Source organism: Erithacus rubecula (genome assembly GCF_903797595.1).
Source record: "Erithacus rubecula genome assembly, chromosome: 11".
NCBI lineage: Eukaryota > Metazoa > Chordata > Aves > Passeriformes > Muscicapidae > Erithacus > Erithacus rubecula.
The window spans coordinates 1,400,189-1,423,943 of NC_136663.1; the positions used below are offsets into that span (position 1 = coordinate 1,400,189).

The 23,755-nt window shown below is 46.7% G+C and overlaps 1 protein-coding gene and 1 long non-coding RNA gene across 2 annotated transcripts; one reads left to right on the forward strand and one right to left on the reverse strand.

The window, feature by feature from the left end:
* Nucleotides 1-1,347: 1,347 nt before the first annotated feature.
* RARRES1 (retinoic acid receptor responder 1) lies at nt 1,348-8,220 on the reverse strand. The gene is made up of 6 exons (XM_079315161.1): nt 7,963-8,220; nt 3,988-4,050; nt 3,215-3,389; nt 2,562-2,698; nt 2,154-2,216; nt 1,348-1,919 (listed from the first exon to the last, which is right to left on the reverse strand). Exons 1-6 carry the CDS (start codon nt 8,191-8,193, stop codon nt 1,761-1,763), a joined length of 828 nt encoding a protein of 275 aa, XP_079171287.1. The 5' UTR covers nt 8,194-8,220; the 3' UTR covers nt 1,348-1,760.
* Nucleotides 8,221-8,959: 739 nt separating this feature from the next.
* On the forward strand, nt 8,960-11,944 carry LOC306806425. Its single transcript, XR_013775468.1, has 3 exons — nt 8,960-9,496; nt 9,643-9,696; nt 11,615-11,944. It is a non-coding gene; the product is annotated as an uncharacterized lncRNA (long non-coding RNA).
* The last annotated feature ends 11,811 nt before the right edge of the window (nt 11,945-23,755 follow it).

Genomic DNA, 23,755 nt, shown 5'->3' on the forward strand with positions numbered 1-23,755 from the left:
TGCCCAGGGATCCCAGGAGGGGTGTGGGGTGTCCATGTGGTGCTGCCCTGAGACAAATCCATGATTCCTCCATGGCTTTGTTTTTGGGAATGCTCAGCTGGAATTCATTTCCAGAAAAGCCCTGCAGGTTCTCAGACATTTGGAAGTTTGCTAAAACAAGCAAATGTAGCTCTTTTCCCAAAATTTGGAGATGTCTGATAAAAGCAGTGTGAACACAGGACAAGAAACAGGGTGGGTATGATTTTATTTGTATTTCTGGAGTTTATATTTGTGTTTCTGGGGTTGATACTTGTATCTCTTAGGTTTGTATATTTCTGGAGTTTATGTTTATATTTATATTTATGGGATTTATGTTATGTTTAGAGCAGTTGTGAGGTCAATTCCTGGCTGATGAGTTCTGCTAGATGCACTGATTCTCCACAAACCTGGAAAAGAAACAAACCCCAAGAATTTTGCTGTATGATTTGAGGTTTTAGGCTGAAACCTTGGCCTAAAAGCAGCTGAGGGAGACTTTGCCTCTAGAATTCCAACAGCTTTGTTACTTATCCAGAAGTTCCTGGTGAGTTTGTGAGCAGCCAGTTCCAGCAGCCTGGTGCCTGGGAAGTGCCTGATCCTCTATTCCAGCCCTGCAGAGCAGGTGGCAAAAAGAAGGTAAGGCAAAAGCAAAACACCCAAGTGCCAAATCCATCCTATTTTCTTGGCTTAATTTAAAAAAAAATTTAATCACCAGCTTCTTTAAGGAATGTTGGAGTTTTTCTGGTGCTGAGAAATGTTCTCCCAGCAGGAGGGTGGGGAATGCTGCTGCCCTGAGTTTATTGGGTGCTGAGGGAAAAGCTTCAGTCAGGAAATCAGACTTGTGTAAAATGCTGGAATTTGGGAAGGTGACATCACCCAGCCTAAAAACATCCAGGGAAAGCTGCTGTGTGAAATCCTTGAGTTGTTGTTTCCAATTACAGCTCAAGGATTGTGAAAACCACCCCAAGTTAAACAGCAGCCACCCCAGAGCCTGTTCCTCTGCACTTGGTGTTCTTGGGAAGGATTTATTTATTTATCCTGCCACCAAGCTGGCTCAGGGGGAAAAGGTGAGTTTGGGCCAGTCTGGCACAATCCCAGTGAGCAGAGGTGGGACAGTGATGGAGCTGCTGGAAGCCAGCTGGGGAATCTGGTGGCCAAGGACAAAGCCATGAGTGTGGAGGGACAGGAATAACACAGCAGCTGTTCCCAAACATGGGGATTCACCCTCAGGGAGCCCCCCTGGCTCTGCAGGTGTGTCTGGGCTTCAGGTGACAAAAATTTGGAAATTTGGGCTCCACAGCAGCAGAAAGAAAACCCAGCCTCGACCCTGAGTGATGGCATTTGGTTTATTGGAGATGTGAGTTAAAAATCAGCAGGATTCTAGCCCAAAACATGACAAAAAATTAGCAGGCAGATCTTTCCTAGTGACAGATTAACACTTTGCTCACGATTTTTATCCAAATATATTAATTTTGTTTACAAACTCGTAAGTAACAGTTAATCAGTGACACCAAATCAACTGCTGTATGTTCATCTGTGTATATATGGAGTAGCAGAGGGTTGAGGCAGAGCTGCAGAACTTGAATCTTGCAGTTGAAGAAGTGACAGGAATGAATTTTGGCACAGAGCAGATCAGTGAAACCACTCCCAGCCACTGACTTGCACGGAAGGATGATCCCAGCTCCAGGACTGGCAGCACGAGGATTTACTGACCGCATCCATATCCACAAAACCGAGGATTTCACTTAAAGAACTGCTCCTTTTTCAGCCGCAGGCACAGCAGCCGATCCAGCCTCCGCCCCCGATCCCTCCTCCCCGCCCTGGCTCTGGGCTGCACAGGCGTGTTTGACCTTCAGGGGGCGCCCCGGGAGCCACGTCAGCCGCATGTGGCAGGAGACGATTTCCTGCAGAAGGGATGGACACATTTATCACCTGGAGCAGGTCACTGCTGCTGCCAGGAGGGCTCTTCACCTGCACTGATTTCCTGCAGAAGGGATGGACACATTTATCACCTGGAGCAGGTCACTGCTGCTGCCAGGAGGGCTCTTCACCTGCACTGATTTCCTGCAGAAGGGATGGACACATTTATCACCTGGAGCAGGTCACTGCTGCCAGGAGGGCTCTTCACCTGCACTTACCTGGGTTGGCATTTCATGCAGTAGAACAGTGCAGTCAAACTCAACCAAATCATCTTTCCTGATCTGGGCAGGTGTAAAAAAACAGAAAGGAATTATTAGTTAGTGTTGAAATTCCTGCTGTGATTTACTGGAGCTGAGGGAGGGAGGGAGGTGAGCAGGGCCCTGTGGCTGCAGTGAGAAGGGGTTTGACTGTGGAAGGATGGAATTGGGAGCATTTCCTGCATGGAATGTCTGAGGACACCAAGAGCTGTGTGGCTCTGCAGCCAGGTGCTAATGAACTGAATTTAACCCAATTAAACCTGACAATTATCTGCCCCTCTCCTGCAGAGAGTGCTGCTAGCTGAGGAGCAGCCCTGGGGGTGGGCAGTGCCCCCCAGAGCAGGGCTCTGCTGCCCCTGCCCCACTCACCCACTGCCTCACAGACTTCACTTGGGCCAGGAAGTATCCCAAGGTCTCCGTGGACTTTTCCCACATGATGAAGCTGCTGCCAGCCACAGCCAGAGCCCACACTGGCTCCAGGGCAGGCTCAATGTTGCCATAGCTGTCTGCAAGGCAAGGAGAAAGAGAAAATAATATTAATTCTGGCTGGGCAGCAGAGAAATGATGAAGCTCAGAGAGTTTTGCCTGGATGGGGCTCTTCCCTCTGACATGTCACAGGGAGGAGGGAGGGGAATGATGCTGAGCCTGCAGCTCCAGGGAAGTGGGACAGAGGCAGCCCCATGAGGAGGGGAGACACTCAAAACCCCACAACAATGGAGTCCTTACCTAGCTGGGAGAAAAGATGGGATTTTTCCAGGATGGAAGAATTGTGTTGGCCATTCTCAGTGAATGTGTGTGGGTTTGGGCACCCATTCCTGGAGGAATCTGCACTGACTGCCCTTGGAAGTGGTGTGGAGCTGCTTTTAAACCCAAACCACCCTCCCAGATGTGCTGAGTGCCTCTGGGAACCCAGAGGGGCTCTGTGCTCCCAAAATCCCTGGGCAGCTGGGATGCTCTGGCAGCAGGGAGTTTGCAAATGCTGTGTCCTTCATGCCCTGGAGATCAAATGGAATTTGGAATACCTGGAATGTTGTTTCCAGTTATTGGCTTGTTTTGGTGTCTGATCCTTTGGTAAAGTCTGTTGTCCTCTTCCTGGATCTCCTTCTGGTCTTTGGTGTGGGAGCACCTGATGGTGACAACAGGAGGAGACTTTTTCTTTGGATACAGCACTGTAGCCAGGCAGTTCCCAGCATCTTCCTGTCAAGGGAGAGTTTCAAACTGTTATTTCTAATCAAGGTTTTATTTACCAGCAACTCACTCTTTGCATGAAGCTGTTCAGGGGTTAGGAAATTGTCAAGAAGGATTTTATTTTTCTCTTTTTCCAGGAAAGAGGTTAAAACCACAAAGCTAGAGGGATTTAACAGATGGTTTTAATTAATGCTTGTCCTGCTTTCAGGACATGACAATGCTCTAAGTCATCCTGGAAACATGTGAGAGCTCAAGAAACAACATTAATTGATAACAGGGACCTTCATTGTGCCAACCTTGAAACAAAAATAATCTTAAGGCTTCACAGTAAGTTCTGAAAATCATTTGAATTCCACAAAATGTGTGTGAAGGAAGAGCACAGTGAAATGCTGCTGACAGCTGGGACAGGGGGAGTGGAGAGGGGTGGGAGTGGAAAGAACAGGGAGCTGCCAACTCCTGACTGGAGTTTGGGCTGTGGGGAGCAGGAGAATGGGGAGCAGAAAGGTCTTTCCATTGTGGCAGATCCATTCAGGACACAAATGTCCCATTTTTGGAGCTGCTGAGGAGCTGATTCAATGCCCAGGTGAGGAGAAGAGCAGGAACTCACCCCAGTCCTGTAGTCCTCAGTGCTGAACTGCAGGTAATACTTGTGGCCAACCTCTGGGATGTTCTGGAAGAGAGAAGATGGAGCCAGCACTGGAATTAGAGCCAAAATTACAGTTTTTCTTGGGTTTTAGTTACAATTCTGGCTGATTTCAGGACTCAAAACAAACCTTTGTGTGTTATTTATCTAACCCTGAGCCCTCCTGTTCCCAGCACACTTTTTTTCCAGGAAGTTTTCAATGGTATAAGGTGAGTGGAGTTTCATACCCACAGCAGATCCTCAGCCCAGCACCTGCCTGCCTGGAAAATGCAGGTAAAAAATTGCTTTAGTCCCTCTATTTTTATAAAATCCCCTCCTGGAGCTTTAGGATGAGGCAAATCCAGTGTGGAGCCAAATCTCACCATGAAGGAGGTGCAGGAAACAAAGGATGAGCTCAGACTTTTTAATAATTTCTTTCTTCTCTGCATCCTCCTCCTCCCCTCTGCCCTTTTTGTGTATTGCCTCAAAGGGGACATGGGCAGAGTAGTGAAAAGTCACTTTGTGAAATGCAGGATCACCAAAGGAGGAGTGAGTGCAATGAAATTCAGTTTAAAGGGTCTCACCTTGTGCAATAACCACATTTAAGTCAAAGATTCTCAAGGCTGTAAAGCCACCCAAGAGGTGCTACTGCTGTGGTTTACAACACCCTTAATCTGATTAAATTTGGGGATTTTCACAGGGACTCCTGTACATCATCAGTCCTGCAGGTGAGAGAAGCTGCAGTAGCCAGCAGGACTTTTAGAAGAGCACAGAATTTTGTGTTTCTGGGGCTTTTGGAGCAGATATTCCCTCACAGTACTGCCAGGAGGTGTCACCACCCTCCTGCTGCTGCCTGCACAGCTTTCAAATGATGCCAAAACAAAGATTTATTCTGCTATGAACACCTGAGGCTTCCTGAGCTCACCAGGGACAAGGGAGAAGCTCTGCTGGGCACTGAATAATTGTACAAAACTCTTTGTAGTCCTGAAGGAAAATTCTTATTTGCACTGTTTTTTCCCCACTCTCATCCCAAAATGCTGTTACCCAATCCCAGAGTGTGAGCTGAGCAGAGCTCAGGGATGTCTGGCAACCCCCAGGGAAGCAGCCAAAGATAAAAGTGTCCAAAAAAGAGAAGAAAACAAGTGAGTAATTCATTTTTCCACTCGATATCTGGGTCACTGGATTCTTTTACTGCTGGGCTCCAAATTACTGCAACTTTCCTGACAGATTTTTAGTCAGAAACAGCAATTTCAGGTCCTCAGGGAATCAGTTTAAATCAGTTTAAATCAGTTTGCACTTCCCTCACTCCCCAAGGCACAGAAAGGGAAAAGGAGTCAGAGCTGCTCCTGCCATGGGTTCTGCCTTTCCCACCTGTTGGAAATCAACAGAACATTTTTTATTGACTTCCAATATTAGGGAGCAGAGCTGTGGTGTTGCACTGTTTGTGTGCCAATGTCCATGTGGAAATTTAAAAATGGCATTTTTCCAGTCCAATTTAAGCCATGTTGCACAAGGTCATCTGGTTTTTCCCTTTCCCCTTCACCTCCCTACTCCTAAATTAGGATTTCCATGACAGCTTGGGATGGGAAACTGCTCCCAAAATCTTCCCTTTAAATTCTGGGATCTTCAGCTGCCACAAATCAATGTTTAATTATCAAAAGTGCATTTTAAAGTGCAGGACACCTCCAGGAGCTGCTGTTTCCTAGAAGATCCTCAGTCAAGGAAAAAAAAAGGAACAACAAAAATCATCTGCATCCAACAGCAAGGTAAGGATTATTCCAGGTTTGGTGTTTTATTGCCAGGAAAGAAAGTCTCATTTTACCTGAACTTGAAAGATCTTTCCCATCTAAGAGACTTCCCCAGTCCTGTTTCCAATTACCAGTTTCACCAGCTCTTGGGCTAATCAAATTAATATTAAATCATTATTAAACTCTACCAAAAAATTATCCTGATTTGATGAGATCCAGTATTAGAGTAATAGGAAAATAGCCCACTTTCAAAAATAATTTAAAACCAGACAAACCTTAAAAAAAAAACCCAATCCAAACATTTCTGCCCTTGCCTTCATGTAATACAGCAAATTCCTTCCAGGAAATTCTTTTCATTTTTTTCCAGGGGAGGACAGGAAAGAAGGAAGTGCCCACTTTTGGTGCATTTCTCCTCTTGTTTTCACAGATTGTGCAAAAACAGAAGGGAAATGATCTGCAGAGAGTAGTTCCAGGGAGCTCACAGCACCCAGCACTGAGGAAATAAGGAGCAATTTCACTTCTCTATAATGAGCCAAATATTTTCCTTCCTGTATCAGGAGACAGGTGGCTGAGAGAGGGTGGAAAACCCCTTTTTCTCTCCCCACAAATATTCACTTATTCTTCAGCCAGGAACAGGTGTTTATATATGGAAATATTTACATGTAGACATATGCAAAGTGCCCAGGAAATACAGAAGGAGCAGTTTTGGAGAGTGTAAAATAACACAGAGGATTTCTGTCCTAGGTGTTTGTAAGAAAACTTGAATTTCACAGGAAAACTTGAATATCCCAGGAGCATTTCCATGCTCAACAACCAGGGATCTCTGTAACACAAGGGCTGCATTAATTGATGCACTCTAGGTATTTCTTGGTTTGGAATATCTTTTTTTGAAAGGGGAAGATTTAACACTGCACCCTCTGACTCATTTTTAGGAGTTGCACAGGAGAAGTGGTGGAAGATCTCCAGATCCTGGAAAGGATCCAGTGGAATCCAGTGCTGCCTTTGGCACCTCAAACTGGGAATTCAGAAAAAGCATCCCTTGCTCTCAGGAGCTGCCCAGGAAAATCCAGAATTTGTTCTGGAAATTCAGAATGAGCAGCCCTTGCTCTCAGGAGCTGCCCAGGAAAATCCAGAATTTGTTTTGGGAATTCAGAACAATCAATCCTTGCTCTCAGGAGCTGCCCAGGAAAATCCAGAATTTGTTTTGGGAATTCAGAACAATCAATCCTTGCTCTCAGGAGCTGCCCAGGAAAATCCAGAATTTGTTTTGGGAATTCAGAACAATCAATCCTTGCTCTCAGGGCTGCCCAGCAGCACACACAGGGCAGGGTTTCAATCCCATCCCTCGGCTCTGCAGGAAGGTGATGTTTTCCTTCCAGGATCTACAGCCCGGGACAAACATTCCCCAGAAGTGTTTGCCTGATCCTGTACTTTCAGAAAAATTGAATAAGATGTAAGAAAACCCCAAACCTGGAGGAGGAGAAGGGCTGAACCCGAGCACCACCTCAGGCATCCCCGTGATGGGCAGACTCCTCTCTGGGACTCCTGTCCCCTCAATTCCATGGGATTTGTGGAAGATTAAGGTATATTTATTTTCTGATGGGAACTGCATCATCTTTAGATTAAGTTCGTGGTATGAAGAAGGGATTGCGGGGCAGCAGCTCCTGAGGAGGGGCAGAGGACAGCGGTGCCTGAGGGGAGCCGGGTGTCCCTAAAGGAGGGGGGACAGCCATGGTTCCTGAGGAGATCCAGGGTCCCTAAAGGAGGGGGGACAGCCATGGTTCCTGAGGAGAGCCAGGGTCCCTAAAGGAGGGGGGACAGCCATGGTTCCTGAGGAGATCCAGGGTCCCTAAAGGAGGGGGGACAGCCATGGTTCCTGAGGAGATCCAGGGTCCCTGAGGGAATAGGGACAGCGGTCCCTGAGGACAGCCATGGTCCCTGAGGAGATCCAGGGTCCCTGAGGGAGGGGGGACAGAGGTCCCTGAGGACAGCCATGGTCCCGAGGAGATCCAGGTGTCCCTGAGGGAATAGGGACAGTGATCCCGGCTGTCCCCGAGGATGGGGCAGCGGCTCCGACGGCCGCCGGCAGGCGCCCGGAGAGCCCCGCGTGGGAACGCTCTAAACTCAGCTCCATATAACACCACTAATGTGATAATTACTGTTAATTACACCTTCCCAGCGTCCCTTCACACCCCGCCGGCTCCCCGCTTACCTTCAGCGTAGCCTTGAGGACGTGCCCGAGCGCCCTGAGCCCGCCGGGGGATCCCGCCTGGAAGTTGCGGTACTGCAGGGCCACCCGCGCCGCCGCCGCGGCCGAGCGGCTGCCGGGCTGCAGCGCGGGGCAGCCGCGGGGGAACGCCAGCAGCAGCAGCAGCAGGGCGGGCAGCGAGGAGCGCAGCCCCGGCAGGGCACGGAGCCCCGGCAGGGCACGGAGCCCCGGCATGGTGCGGGCAGCGGCGGCACTGGGGCGGGCTCGGCCCCGCCGCCCTACAAATAGCGGGGCCCGGCCCGCCGCTCCCGCCCGCCCTCCGCCCGCTGGCAGCGCCCGGCCCGGCCCGGAGCGACTCCCTGCCCTCAGCTCAGCCCTCCCAGCCCCGAGCCCCCGCGGCCGGGGGATGAGGGGAACCGGGGGGATGAGGGGAGCCGGGGGGACTGAGGGGAGCCGGGGGGGATGAGGGGGACCGGGGGGATGAGGGGGAGCCAGGACGTTATGGGGACCCGGAGGCTTGAAAATGCTGGGGGGACTTGAGAGGGACCCAGGTATTGAGGGGAGCCGAGGGGGTTTGAGGCTTTTGAGGGGTGTCAGGAACTGAGAGGAGCCAGGGGCACTTGATGGGAACCGGGGTTTGAGAGGAACCAGGAGGATTTGGGGGGGACTGAGGACTCGACATGCAGCCCGGGGGACTTTGGAGGGGTTTTAAGGAGAATCGAAGGGAGCAGAGGAGTTTGAGGGGGGCTCAAGGGGGACTGGGGATACTCGAGTGGGGTGGGAGCCAGAGGGACTTGAAAGCTGCTGGAACTCGAGCAGAACTGGGGGATCTGAGGGGAACCAGGGACATTGAGGGTGACAGGATTTGTCTGCAGCTGGAGCCAGATGTGTAATCCTGACACAGACCACAGCAAACACAGGTAATGGTTGGAAAAACACAGTTAGCTCCTTCTCAGAGTTACCACAACTCAACACCTCCCAAACCCCAGAGCCTCTGCCTGGGACACAGCTAAAATATCCCAAATATAATGCAGAAGAAGCATTCACCTCTGGAATAAATCTCAGTGAAGTTTTTGGAACCAGTACAATCATGTCTTAGTAACATGAAGAAAATCAACAGAGAAAGCAGCCAGATTCCCTTAAAATGATTTTTGGGATATGTGGGCTTGTTGCCTTGCTCCTCCTGGAAGCATCTCTTTTGGAGAGACTGAATGTGGTAAAATGTAAAAGGCTGCAGCACTTCCTGTGTTAAAAAAGTTGATTTTTAATGACCTGCTCTATTGACTTCCAAGCAGACAGAGGTTTGTGTGTGCAGCTGGGAATCTGTTTTTGTGCTCTGCATGAGTATTGGGGCAGGTTTCTGGGCTGGGACCTCAGAGAAGTAAATCAAAGCGAAATCAAAACTCTGGTTAAGGACTCAAACTGTCTCCTGTGGAGCTTTAAGTCTCTTTTTATTACTGGAATGCTTTTTCACAGAACTGAAAATTCAGTATTTCAGAGGCATTCCTAAGTGAGGGAATGAATTATTACAGCAAAGGTATAATACCATTCTTTATTAGTTTTTTATACCACCCAGCTAATTTCCCTGAATTTGTTGATTTTTTTTTTTTTTTTTTTTTTTTTCCCTCCTGAAATAGACTCTGTAATTAACAGTTTGTATCTCTACATTCACATTTCACACAGGCTGGGCTGGAGGGGGCTTGGAGCAAGTGGAAGGTGTCCCTGCTTGGTGTCAAGGTTAGCTGAAAAATCATTTTCTCCTTACTGAGACACGTGTCAGGTTTGTCTCCAATATTTTTCAGGAAGAAGCTAACATTTTCTCGTGGTGACAGCGCTGATGTCTCTTTCCTACTGAAATGCCCAGGCTGATTGCCCTGTGCTGGCACGGGGGGGTTGGGCAGTGCCAGCTGTGCCCTGCTGTCCCCTGCTGTCCCCTGCTGTCCCCTCCTGCCCTTCCCTGGCTCTGGGATGAGTCCGTGAGATCCTTGGAAAGGCGAGCAGGGATGGCCGGGGAGGGAATTTGGGTGTGGGCAGGGTGGGGTGGGCTGGGAGGAAGCAGCTTCTGCTGCTCGGAGAAGGAGTGAAACCCACCCTGAGCAGGGATTTCACACTCTCTGCTGCTGGGGAAGGAGTGAAACCCACCCTGAGCAGGGGATTCACACTCTGCTGCTCGGGAAGGAGTGAAACCCACCCTGAGCAGGGGATTCACACTCTCTGCTGCTCGGGGAAGGGGTGAAACCCACCCTGAGCAGGGATTTCTCACTCTCTGCTGCTCGGGAAGGAGTGAAACCCACCCTGAGCAGGGATTTCTCACACTCTGCTGCTCGGGGAAGGAGTGAAACCCACCCTGAGCAGGGATTTCACACTCTCTGCTGCTCGGGAAGGGGTGAAACCCACCCTGAGCAGGGATTTCACTCTCTGCTGCTCGGGAAGGAGTGAAACCCACCCTGAGCAGGGGATTCACTCTCTGCTGCTCGGGGAAGGGGTGAAACCCACCCTGAGCAGGGATTTCTCACTCTCAGCTTCGGTGCCTTGGATGGGGGAGTTTCTTAAAAAGAGGTGAAAGCCTCTAAACGCGGCTTTGTCACCAAAAGCCGAGCCCTGAGCGCTGCCCCCATCCCTGACTTCGGATTCATTTCCTTTCCCTGGCGTTCTCCTCCTTTTCCTGCTGTCCCAGCCCCAGGGCAGTGTCCTTCCTCCCGAGGGCGAGCAGGAGGCTGGGAATAACCCAGAATCGGTGTGACCAGGGCTCTGAACCCCGGCGACAAAGCAGGACCATCCCAGGACAGGTCCCTGCATTTCGCTGCTGGAATTTGCTGTTGATCTGAATTTACAAAACAATTTGACTTGGAAAAAACCCAAAAGCTCAGCTGCTGAACAGATCCAGGTCAAGGCCGGGAGATGTTTGTAAATGTGCACAAGCAGGAGGTTTTGTGCTTCCACAACATTTAGGAAATGTATTTATTTTAAGCTCTGAGAGTTTTAGACCCTTAAAAGCTGGAAGTGCATCTTCCAAGAGCCGAGGTTGCTTGGTGAGGGTGAGGTGGAGCTCTGCAGTGTCAGAGCTGAATGAGCTGACCTGAAGGGATGCAGCCACTGCAGGCACCAGCACGGTCAGAGGGATGGAGCAGCTGCTGGGAGGAGAGGCTGGACAACTGGGATTGCTCAGCCTGGAGAGGCTTTGGGATGACCTCGTTTGAAGGGGCTACAATAAAGAATAAGGGGGAACTATTGACAAGGGATGGGGGGACAGGACACAGGGAATGGCTTCTCACTGCCAGAGAGCAGGGATGGGTGGGACATTGGGAAGGGATTCCTGGCTGGGAGGGGCTGGGATGGAATTCCCAGGCTGTCCCTGGATCCCTGGCAGTGTCCAGTTGGACACTGGGACTGGAGCAGCCTGGGGCAGTGGGAGGTGTCCCTGCCCTGGCAGGAGTGGGGCTGGAGGGGTTTAAGGTCCTTTCCAACCCAAACCATTCCCTAATCCCATTATTCTGTATTTTCTGGTGAATTGGAATGTGGTGCAGGGAGCTTTTGTCCTTTCCAGTATTTTCCCCTCTCATCCCACATAATTTGCTCCACCCCAAGAGGACCCTGCTGGTGTCAGTTCCACCTCAGAGCTTCTGTCCCTCTCCCCTTCTCTGTTCCCCTTCAGGAGCCAGGACATTCTGGGAAACTCCTCGGTGTGATTTGCACCACCCTTGTGTCACAGCTGACTTGGACCCTTTGGAACTGGAAACGAGGATTGGTTCAGCCAGTGGCTCTAAAAATCATTCTGAGGTTTGCATTTTCCTTTTTCATACATCAAGTGCTTGTTTAGAGGCCAATTATTCCTAATTAGTTTCATATTTGGAGGTGATTTCTATATCCCCTGTATGCACCAGACCTCACTGGCTCACAATCATTACCAGCTGGCTGTAATTTAATACAGAGAATTTGGACAAAATTCACTTCATTTGGTTGTGCAACTTTTCCACTTTTAACTTCACCATCTTGCTGTAATTAAGAACAAGTTCTGTTGCTTGATTTTAACTGATTTGGGATTTATTCTCAATCCCAAGAATTTCTTTTTAATTAGTCTCCAAATATTTTGCTGGGTAAACCAAGGATGGCTCACCTTTTAATGCATTGCTGGGCTGACCTTACCTATAGGAATAAAATATGAGTATTGATTTAAAGTGGCTCACTTTTTCCATGAAAATTTGGGTTTGAAGGCTCCTGATTCTTTCTAAATCATGGATAGGATTTTTTTTTTTAAAGAAATATTTGTACTTACTTTTACTGTATCAAATCAATGTTTTTGCAGTGTCAGACATTCCCAGGCAGAACTAACCCCTTGTGAACCCAGTGAAACAGGGAAGCACAGAAACTCCCAAGCATGTGAGCATTTACAGGATCCTCTGACTGCACTTCCCCAAATGTTGTTTTGCAAGGAAATTGAAATCAGTCTGCCATGATCTAATCCCAGGAAAGTGAAAGGACATGGATTATAAACAGGGAGTCAATCACTGCAGAGGATCACTGGGATTCTGTCGTTGGACAGAGACACAGAACATTTGGCAAACTCCTTTTGGATCCTTTCCTTTTCATTCTGGAGCTGCTATGGAACAGAGAAACCTTCCCAGCAAACAAATCCCAGGAAGATCCTCACACCCAGAGCCTGGAATAAACAGGGGCAGTAAATAATCCCTGTTAATTACCTGGAATCACCTCGTGAAACTGTAACAAATGCATGTGGGATCATGCTCAGGCCTGTTTCTAAACAAACAGCAATTAAAGCAGCCCTTTGGAGCTGAGCTGGGAGGGCAATATTTGCTTTTTGCAGTGCTTGATGGCTGTCACAGGGGAGCTCAGCTGGTTGTTGGACAGCTCTTGCAGCAGTTCTGCCTCTCCAGAGATGTTTGGGCACATCCCTAAAAGATGGGAATGTGAAATGAAACCTCTGAGGCAGATCATGGATGTGGAGACACAACCCCTCACCCCACAAAACTTTCATTTGTTTGAGGCTAACATTTACTTACCTGAAAGCAATAAAAACCCCCCCTTGTAAAGGTGACTTTTTGACACTGATTCTGTAATTAAATTAAAAAGATTCAGTGCCTGTTCCTGGGAAATGAGGGTTGCAACAGCACAATAACTTGGAAGGTGTTTGGTTGCACAATGTTTGGAGAAGACATTAAATATTTGCACAGCCAGGGGGTGATGGCTCAGGGATGTTTGAAATCAAGTGAGGACAGGAGAGGGTTTCTCACCAAAATTCCTCAGCATTGTCTCCCAGGCACCCCTCTCTGCCAGGTGACAGTGGCCCCTCAGAGAGGAAGCAAATTTCCATGTCCTGCTGACTGCATCCCCCTCTGTGCCCTTTTGCAGGAGCTGGGGATGCTGAGCTCTGAGGACAGAAATCCCTCTGGGGACAGCCCTGCAGTGCCACTGCTCTGGGCACACCTCCAAAGTGATCCCAACAGCATTTATTTCACCATTTTCAACATCTCTGAGACAAAACACAAGAATGCTCCTCACTGACACCTTCCTTGAGTAGCTGGGGGTGATATTTAGAGTGGAAAACAGAATTTATTGTTAATTCTGTTCTATGAAGAATTTGTGTTGCAGGGAGATGAATGAACTTAAATGCAGCATTTTATTTTCACACTTGAATTTTGTACTTAGTAGTTTTAAAGGTTTGCTCAAAGTTGCACACTTACAGCCTGGATTTATGTCAGTACATAAAATTACTCGTGGAGTTATTAATAGAGCTTGATGATGTTGGAGATCTTTTCCAGCTTTAATGATTCTGGGATTCTATTTCCCAATTTTCAGCTCACCCTGTGAAATGTGTGATGACAATTTGCAGGTTTTCAATTTTACTCTTCTGCAGGGTTTCCAGTAACCAGGTGATTGAGGCAGACTGAGCACCCTGACAGCAGGAAAGGCAGGTTAATATTCAGTAACTCCTACAGTTGTTTCAAAGAACAAATCAAAATCCACATTGTGATCTGTTTGTATTTCAAAGTTCATGTCTGGTTCTTGTAGGCATCCCCTGGACTTAAAAATAACTAGGATTGTTTTTTATTCTGAGTATTAGATGGACATGGAATTAAAACATCAGAGCAGCCATGTCCAGTTCTTTAAGTAATTAACGTATATAAAATCTCATTTCTATATTGATAAATGGTTTGGTTCTCTCATTGGTCAGTGAATTATCTCACAATAATCTCCTTTTCTTGGTTGTGATCAGCAAGAACTGCTCCTTTGCTCTTTTTTGCATCACTGTGTGTTCCCAGAAGTTGTGAGAAAATGATCTTTTTCCCCTGGATTAGTCACGGTGTGACAGGCGTGGCCTTGTTTCCTCCTGAAATGTATCAGCACCTCTGTTTATTTCTCCAAGGCTTTAACCAGCAGGAGGAGGGGGGAATCCAACTGAACATTTGGCTTTAAAAATCTGATGGAACACCAGCTTTTCCAAAGTTCAGTGTGGTGCTTTTCATGGGTAGTGCAGTGCCTGAGCTGTGTTTATCCTGTCCCAGCTCCAAGGACAGAGCTGTGAGCTCAGCCCAAGGCACTTGCAGACATTTGGAGCCCCAGGAGCAGCTCCTGAAGAGCAGGAGAGGGGCACAGCCATGCCCAGCCTGGATTCTCCTGGAGGGTACAAGGTGAAAACTCTTCCACTTTCATCCCTGGGACAGGGGAGGGAGTTGGGGTCACCTCATCCTCACTCCCATCCCAGAGAGGGATTCCCTCTCTGGATCTCCAGTGCTGGGATTTCTACTGGGAAAATGGATCTCCAGTGCTGGGATGACTCTAATGTTCAGGTTTTAGGAGGAACAGGAAAAAGTTTCATGTCTAAATGTCTATTTAATATCTAAATTATGGTTCTAGCTTGGAAAAGGAACCTTTGGTAGCTTCAGATGTTCACAGAACCATGGAATTCCAGATTGGATGGGTTGGAAGAAACCTCCAATCTCTCATTCCATGGCCAGGGACACCTCCCACTGTCCCAGCTGCTCTGGGAATTCCAGCCCAGCCCCTCCCAGGGAGGAATTTGGCTGGGTTTATTTAATTTTTTTTTTTTTCCAATGAAAAAAATGCCTTCAGAGTTGTAGAATTTTATTCTCCCAGGTATTAGTGGGAATGAAATGAATGAATGAAATTATCCCAGATTAAATAATTTGCTGCCAGTTAAGAGCCTGGTGCTATAATTTTTATAAAGTATAGATATCTTTAGATTTGTGATGTGTTCACAAACAACACAGTGCCACATGTATATAAATTATAAATAAATATATATGTATAGTGAGAGAGGTGTAACCCATGATTCAAGTGATTTTTATGGCTGAATCCCTGATATCATCCACCTTTCCCTCTGAAAGGATTTTTAATTGTCCAAACCAATACAGAAAGTTTTAAGGAAATTCTTACAACAAGGAAAAAGGGAGAACTTTCCCTTTTTTTCTGTGTAAGCCATTGCAGCTTCCCTGCAGAAAGCTCCAACCTGTATTGACATTTTGGTTTCCTTTTTTCCCTAATCCTGGCTGCCCTTGATCCCAGAGGAGAACAATGGCAGGGGAGTGAGTGCTGAGGGTATTTAAAGCACAATCACAGGAAATGCTCCCATCACCTTTTCCTTCCCTGCTAAATCCTCTGGCTGTGCTCCAGCCAGATCCACGAGCCTGATCCTGAGGGAATTGCTAACAACAGGGAGAAATTCCTGTATTCCAGTGGGATTCTGTTCTGAGGGAATTGCTAACAACAGGGAGAAATTCCTGTATTCCAGTGGGATTCTGTTCTGAGGGAATTGCTAACAACAGGGAGAAATTCCTGTATTCCAGTGGGATTCTGTTCTGAGGGAATTGCTAACAACAGGGAGAAATTCCTGTATTCCAGTGGGATTCTGTTCTGAGGGAATTGCTAACAACAGGGAGAAATTCCTGTATTCCAGTGGGATTCTGTTCTGAGGGAATTGCTAACAACAGGGAGAAATTCCTGTATTCCAGTGGGATTCTGTTCTGAGGGAATTGCTAACAACAGGGAGAAATTCCTGTATTCCAGTGGGATTCTGTTCTGAGGGAATTGCTAACAACAGGGAGAAATTCCTGTATTCCAGTGGGATTCTGTTCTGAGGGAATTGCTAACAACAGGGAAAATCTCCTGTATTCCAGTGGGATTCTGTTCTGAGGGAATTGCTAACAACAGGGAAAATCTCCTGTGTTCCAGTGGGATTCTGTTCTGAGGGAATTGTTATCATAAAATCTCCTGTGTTCCAGTGGGATTCTGTTCTGAGGGAATTGTTATCATAAAATCTCCTGTGTTCCAGTGGGAGCTGATCCTGAGGGAATTGTTATCATAAAATCTCCTGTATTCCAGTGGGATTCTGTTCTGAGGGAATTGTTATCATAAAATCTCCTGTATTCCAGTGGGATTCTGTTCTGAGGGAATTGTTATCATAAAATCTCCTGTGTTCCAGTGGGATTCTGTTCTGAGGGAATTGTTATCATTAAAAACCCCTGTATTGCAGTGGGATTCTGTTCCTGAGGGAATGATTACAATCAAAATCTCCTGTATTCCAGTGGGATTCTGTTCTGAGGGAATTGTTACCATAAAAACCTCCTGTATTCCAGTGACAGCCTTGGACTGGCACAAGGAGACCTCATCAGGGCCCAGGATCCTCTCCTGGTGCATTCAGAAGGTGCTGCTGGAGGAATTACACTGATTTGAGCAGCTCAAAAGGTCAGAGATTTATTTTGAATGAATTATTTTTCCCAGCTTTCTTCAATCTAATGATCAACTTTCCATATTTGTAGTGGTTGCAGGGTTTGAGAGGCAGCAGAGTAAATTTGGTTTAGGTATAAATTTAAATGGAGGGGAGTGATATTAATATTTCACATGATTGGAAGAGGAAAGGCCTGGAATTCCCAGGGGCAGAGTCACAATTACACACACCTGTGTGTAATTCTTCCTTCTTTTATTTTTGCAGTTTCCATCTTTCCCTTTGCTGTGTTTCCTTTCCAAAGCAAGGAAGGGTCAGGAATTTAGGAGAGTCTGATTCAGGTCTGTCTTGCTGGAAAAGCAATTTGGGTGTCCCTGATCAATCTGTTTAATTAACTAAAAATGCAGAATTGAAGAAGTTGTTGGATGTTTTTGCATTTTTCTGCAGTGTGTCCAGCCTGGAGAAGAGAAAGATCTGGGGAGATTTAATGGAGGCTTTGCAAGACCTGAAAGGAGTCAGGAAGAGCTGGAGAGGGACCTGGACAAGGAGCTGGAGTGCCAGGACAAGGGGAATGGTTTGAACTAAAGGAGGAGAGATTAACTGGGATATTGGGAAGGAATTTCTGGCTGGGATGGAATTCCCAGAGCAGCTGTGGATCCCTGGCAGTGTCCCAGGCCAGGCTGGAGCAGCTGGGACAGTGGGAGGTGTCCCTGCCATGGCAGGGGAGGCACTGGATGGGATTTAAAGTCTTTCCATCCCAAACCATCCCAGAATTCCAACCCAAAGAGAACCTGGTTATGGGGCCAGCAGTGTCTGGGGATTAAAACACCTTCCCAGCTGTTGATCAGAACAGAATTTCAGACATTTTATCCCTGGTTTTTCTTGCTGATCCTTTAGCTGAGAGGTGATGGGAACAAGCAGCAGGAGCATCCCCAAGCCCTGGCAGTGGGACATTTTGGGAGTGGCACTTTTATAACCATCACTGGCTTTGTGGCTTATCCTGAGACAACAGAACCAACAGTAAATTGTCCCTTCAGGGCCAGCATTTGCTGCCAGCTCAGAGAAATGCAGGATGGTTGTGGCAGGTGAATAAATCCTGCAGGAGGATCCCAGGGGAACAATGCCTGGGTGCCAAATCTGTTTGCAGAGTGCACAAAGCAACCAGGGAAACATTGCAACAGCACAAAGGTTTTCTGACAGACCCAGCCCAGGCTGCTGCCTCAGCAAAACTCTTTGCTGGTGCTTTTCTCCAGCCCCAAACTGGGATTGAGCCAGGCACTGCATCCACTGGGACTGGGATGCTGTGGCTGTAGGACAAACCCCCAGTTATGCTTGTGGAACCCATTTCTTTTTCCTCATTTCCTTGAAGGTGTGTGTGGGGAGCAGTGATTTACCCACTCCTATGGGATGTGTGGTTTTTTCCCCATTTCCTGGATGCACTCTGTGTTTGGGGAAGGTTGCTGGACACCATCCACAGCCACTATCAGGCACTTTCTGCTGGGTGGAACTGCCTGAAAATCCCTTCAGCTTTGCAAGGAAATCACTTTTCCTATGGGACAAGCAGGGTGTGAGGCTGGCTCTGGGAAATATTCCCAGGGAAGAAAGGCTGGGAATGTGCTGACAGCAGCACTGCTCTTTCAGGTGTCAGGGTAAGAAGCTTATAAAAAGCTCTGGTTTTGCTTGGTGAGCAGAAAGTGCAGGAAAATGGGCTGGGAATGTGTGGAGCAGAAGCTGCAATGATGTTGGGACAGGAATGCTCAGCAGGGAAGGCACAGGCAGCCTTAAAAGGAAAACTCCAACATGTGAATTCTAGACAAACAAATTACACAAAGCTGATGAACTATGACCAATTTGTGGCCTGACTTTGATGAAGTGACTTTGGAAAAGAAGGGTTTGGACTCCTGAGGATGCAGGTTTACCCCTGACTGTCAGAGCTGTGATCTGAATTTTGGTGCTGGTGCCAGCCCTCCTCCCCAGCAGCCCCAGAGCAGAGCTCAGATGTGCCTGTCCCACTCTTTATCTGCAGTGCATCTGCTGGCTCTGATCCCATGTGAAGGAGCTCTAAAATCCCTCCTCAGCTGTTTCTCCTCTTTTTGGTGGGGATCAAATCAGAGAAGCCAAGTACAAGAGCCCAGTGGCTGCCAGGCTTGGCCAGAGCTGGGCTGCATTCCCCAGGGAGTGAGGAGTGTTCCCCAGCAGCTCCATGGGAACTGGAGCAGGGAATTCAGCTGGGGACCTGCAGCCAAGCCTGTCCCACAGCTCTTCTTGTTGGAGTGGGAGCTCATGGTTTGCCAGCAAACTCAAACAAGGAAGCAAACACTCCAGCTGCAGGATGGGATGTTCTTCCTTGGCATGGCTCCCCAAAGCAGGGCTTTTATCTCTTCCCTTTCCTCAGTTCAGTTTGCTCTCCTCATTTTCCATTCCTTATCACTTTCCAGAGCCCTGCCCTTGGCACTTCTTGTCAGATGTCAGATATTTCAATTTGGAGCTGTGTTTTCTATGAGTGCTTTGTGGTTGTGGATCTCAAATTTTCAGGGAAAAAAAAAAAATTGTATTTGCTTTCCAGATAAGAGAGAAAAAAAAACCAACAAACCAAAACAACTTCATTTAGTTTCTCTTCAGTTTCTTCTAATCTGACTTCATCTCCAGATTACCATGCAGGGAGTGGTAGAGTCCCCATCCCTGGAAGAGTTTAAAAATCCTGAGGATGAGGTTTAGTTTTTAGCTGGATTAAGAGCTGGACTGATGCTCCTGGAGGTCTTTTCCAACTTTAGGCATTTTGGGATGTTTCTAAAAAGAACTTGTAGTTCAGAAGTGTTTCAGCTCCTCTGGGTGTAACCAAAGCAGATTCCACAGGAGATGTCCATGGCCAGGATTTCCTTCCCCATCCAAGCAGAAATGGGTTTGTATGTGCAATTAGTCATTTAAATATTAATAAAATTGGGAATATGTTCCCAGTGGAAGCAGGGAGAGGTAAATCCCACATGGCCTTCCCATGTCTCTGGGATCCATTCTTTGTGATGGAACTCAAGATTTGCCTACATGGAAGAGGAAAATACAGGAATAAACCAAGTTATGAGGGAAAGCTGCTCCAAGCACAGCACAATTCCCACTAAAACTTGCTTTATTCATTTCCTCCTGCTCCAACCAAAGAATTCTGTTCTTTTCTTCTTTTTCAAGGACCATGTGAAGCCCAGGCCCAGCTCTGACTCAGCTGATGAAAGCACAGCACAATTTTTCCTTTTGTGGCAAGAAGGTGAGTCCTGGAGGTTCCCAAAAAAAGACATAATTTTCTAAGCCAAGAAAACTGGAATGACCTTTCCTTGAAACCTTGGCTAGGAATAATTCCTTTCACATTTCCTGAGTGGGGATGAGCTGGCTGTGGTACCAGGAAAGGTGAGGGGAATATTTCAGTTCTTCACCTGTAGGACTTGTATTTATTCACTTGTCATTTATGGGGAACAAGGTGAGCCCACTCATTTCCTGCTCTCAGGCCATGAATAATATTGAGGAAATTGTTTGCACTTGGAAACCACCAGGTGGGGAGCTCAGGGATATAAAAATGCAAAGAATTGTAATCTGAAACTGTGACATCAGGTGTTGAGCAAGATGCTTCTAAAGGAAACAATATATTTTCAGAATTAGATCACAAGTGATTTTTTTTTTTCTGTGCAGAATAATTTCTCATTCACTATTTGAAGGAAGTAAAAAGGAAGTTTGCATTTCATCTCCCTCTCAGCTCCTTACTTGAACAAATGCTTAGGTAGAATTTCTTGTCCTCTAATTTGAATTATCAGTTGGTGAAATGGTTTTCTCCTCTCCAGCTTGTTTCTAATTCTTTGCCTATAAGGAAATGATTATGCTCCCCCTTTCCCTGCCTTTTCTCTTTTCCTCAAAATTAGAGTTTTTTTGTAATTTTTTTCCTCCATGGTATCACTTTCTTGGGTTATGAAGCAAAGCCTCATACTCTGACATAAAGCTGGATATGTGGAGATGACTCAGGATTATTGGAATAATTCTGATTTTTCATTTTGTTTTAAATTATTTCAACCCAATGAGAATATTAAGCAGAACCATGTCAACTACAGGGCTAGAATTTAATTGAATTTCCTCAGATCCAAGGCATGGGAGAGCTGGTGAGAAGGAATTCCACAGAGGGGAGGAATTAATTTGCAAGTGAGGGATCAGGTGTATCAGCAAAGGAATTCCAGCACAGGGAACAACAGGGCCACTGAATCAAGTTGTTTGCTTGGAAAGTTCTTTAGGCTGCAACAGAGAGAAGGAAAGAAATCCACCCCACCTCAGCCAGGTCTTGGAAGGTCTCCAGCAAAGTTCAGCCACTCCAGGGCAGAGGAAATGCCAGAGGAGGAGCTGCTGGGTGTGCAGAAAATGCTCAGGGCAGGAGATGTTGGGGACAGAGGAGCAGAGGGAGGGCACTGGGAGGTGCTGCTGGATCCTTGGGGTGCCCAACAGGCTGGGAGCAGGTCCCAAATCCCAACATTCCTGTGCACAGGACACCAGGGGGACACTGCAGCCCTGGCATGGGTCAGAGGGAAGCAGTTCCCTCTGCCACCCCTCTGTCCCTCTGCAGAGGGTGAGGAGCCTGGTGACAGTGAGTGACAATGAGCTCTCCTGGCCCTCAGCCAGGGAGGGGAGCAGAAGCTGCATGGCACCAACCTCCAGCATCTGCTGCAGGATCAGAGCTTCCTGCAGAAATTCCAGGGCTGACCTCTGAAATCCCTCATGCCCATCCTGCTGGAAGAAGCAGGAGAGTTTTAAGAAGTTTAAATGTTTTGAGAATGCAACTTTTCAAAGATGAACCAGAAAATGCTTTGCTTCAGTGCCTCTCAGGCTGCTGCTGTTCAGTATTTCCACCAAATCACTTGAGGATTTTTAAAACTTAGCACTGGTAAGATCCACCAGGAGTTTGTGTATCCTGAGGAAAACAGGCACAGAGGGAAAGTCAAGTGTTACCTACAAATTCATTGCCATTTGAGGGAGCTCAAAGCTAATTGACCTTGCAGAGCCACCTCCAGTTCCCCAATTCCAGGGAGACAATTTCTATCCACAGATAAATCTGATAACTTTGGGAAGCAAAGCTAAAACAAGCCTGGGGTTGTGTTTATCCTACTCTGTGGAACACCAGGCTCTGTAGGATCTTTGCTCTCAGGCAGATTTATGGGGCTGAAAAGCTTCCTCAGCCTCTTCCCAGCACTTTGAAGAAACCAAACTTGCCTTGGGATGGTGCAAAAACACCCAAGAGCATTTGAGTGAGACAGAGAGGTTTGTAACCAGCCATTCCTCAGCACATGGAGTGGTTAAAAACTGTTTGAGCCTGTGTGTGACAGATCCTTCATCCTTTAGGGGAAAAAGGAGATTTTTCCATCAGAAAGTGGATAATGGGGTAGTGATGGTGGAGCTAATTTAATGTGGAATACACTGAGATAATGTGAAATACATTGAGATCATGTGAATAATTTATTCATGTGAAATATATTGAGATCATGTGAATAAATTGATCATGTGAAATATATTGAGATCATGTGAATAATTTATTCATGTGAAATATATTGAGATCATGGGAATAATTGATCATGTGAATAATTTACTCGTGTGAAATACATTGAGATCATGTGAATATTTGAATAATGTGAATTACAGCTCTTGCTTTGTTGCAGTTTTGAAGCATCTTCCCAAAGACAGCAATGACTGTGAGGAGCTGAACCCTGGAGCTGCTCCTTGTTTCCTGGAGTGTTTCCTGGGCAGTGCAAGGAGGCCACAGGCACAAGGATTTTATGGCCCCTATAAAAGCTGCACACAGCTTTTTGCTCCATTTGCTGCTGTTAAATGCAACATTTGGGATCATATGGCACTTTGAGTGCTCTGATTGATGGGCAGGCAGCAACTGCATCTGTAATAAACATCCTAAAGGCTGAGTTGAAGAGCAATCCAGTGCATTTATTTGGGATATAAACACTCCATGGAGGCTGAACTCACAGCCACAGCTTCAAGGTCACAGCCAAGCTGGAAGTGACTGGGGAGAAAGGTGAATATTGGGAATTAGCAAGTGGAAAATTGTCTTTCTGTCCTGTTAAATACTCTGGATGCATGGCTGTAATTTCTTAGTGTCTGATAAAAGAGCCTGGTGTTCCACAGAGTAGGATAAACACAACCCCAGGCTTGTTTTAGCTTTGCTTTCCAAAATTATCAGTTTTATCTGTGGATAGAAATTATCTCCCTGGGATTAGGGAACTGGAGGTGGCTCTGCAAGGTCAATTATCTTTGAGCTCCCTCAAGTGGCAATGAAACCTTGGAGCTTCACTGGAACCCTGGAATTTGTAACAGAAATCCTTGAGTTTTTTACAAAACCCCTGGAGTTTGGAACAGAAATCCTGGAATTTGTAACAGAAATCCTTGAGTTTTTTACAAAACCCCTGGAGTTTGGAACAGAAATCCTGGAATTTGTAACAGAAATCCTTGAGTTTTTTACAAAACCCCTGGAGTTTGGAACAGAAATCCTGGAACTGGTCACAGAAATCCTTGAGTTTGTCACTGCAGTCCTTGAATTTGTCACTGAAATAATCGAGTTTTTTATGAAACCCCTGGAGATTGTCACTGAAATCCTTGAATTTGTCACTGAAACCCTCGATTTTGTTACTCGATTTTGTCACAGAATCCCTTAAGATTTTTACAAAACCCCTTGAATTTGTCACTGAAATCCTTGATTTTTTTACAAAACCCCTGGAATTTGTCACTGAAATCCTTGATTTTTTTTACAAAACCCCTGGAATTTGTCACTGAAATCCTTGATTTTTTACAAAACCCCCGGAATTTGTCACTGAAATCCTTGATTTTTTTTACAAAACCCCTGGAATTTGTCACTGAAATCCTTGATTTTTTTACAAAACCCCCGGAATTTGTCACTGAAATCCTTGATTTTTTTTACAAAACCCCCGGAATTTGTCACTGAAACCTCGAGTTTGCCAGTCTCCAGTTCGCTGCGCGGCTGCTTTTCCAAGGGAGCCGCGTAACCCGAGCCTTGTTTTTTATTTTATTTTATGAACCGAGTCTCACATTTCAAGAAATCAACAC

What these genes read in the sequence shown, in the direction of transcription:
- RARRES1 (XM_079315161.1), bottom strand. Translation starts at nt 8,193, where the DNA reads ATGCCGGGGCTCCGTGCCCTGCCGGGGCTCCGTGCCCTGCCGGGGCTG. An exon ending in TGAAGTCTGTGAGGCAGTGG is followed by an intron (nt 2,217 to 2,561) that starts GTGAGTGGGGCA and finishes ACACCTGCCCAG; the next exon opens with ATCAGGAAAGATGATTTGGT. An exon ending in TGCATGAAATGCCAACCCAG is followed by an intron (nt 1,920 to 2,153) that starts GTAAGTGCAGGT and finishes TCCCTTCTGCAG; the next exon opens with GAAATCGTCTCCTGCCACAT.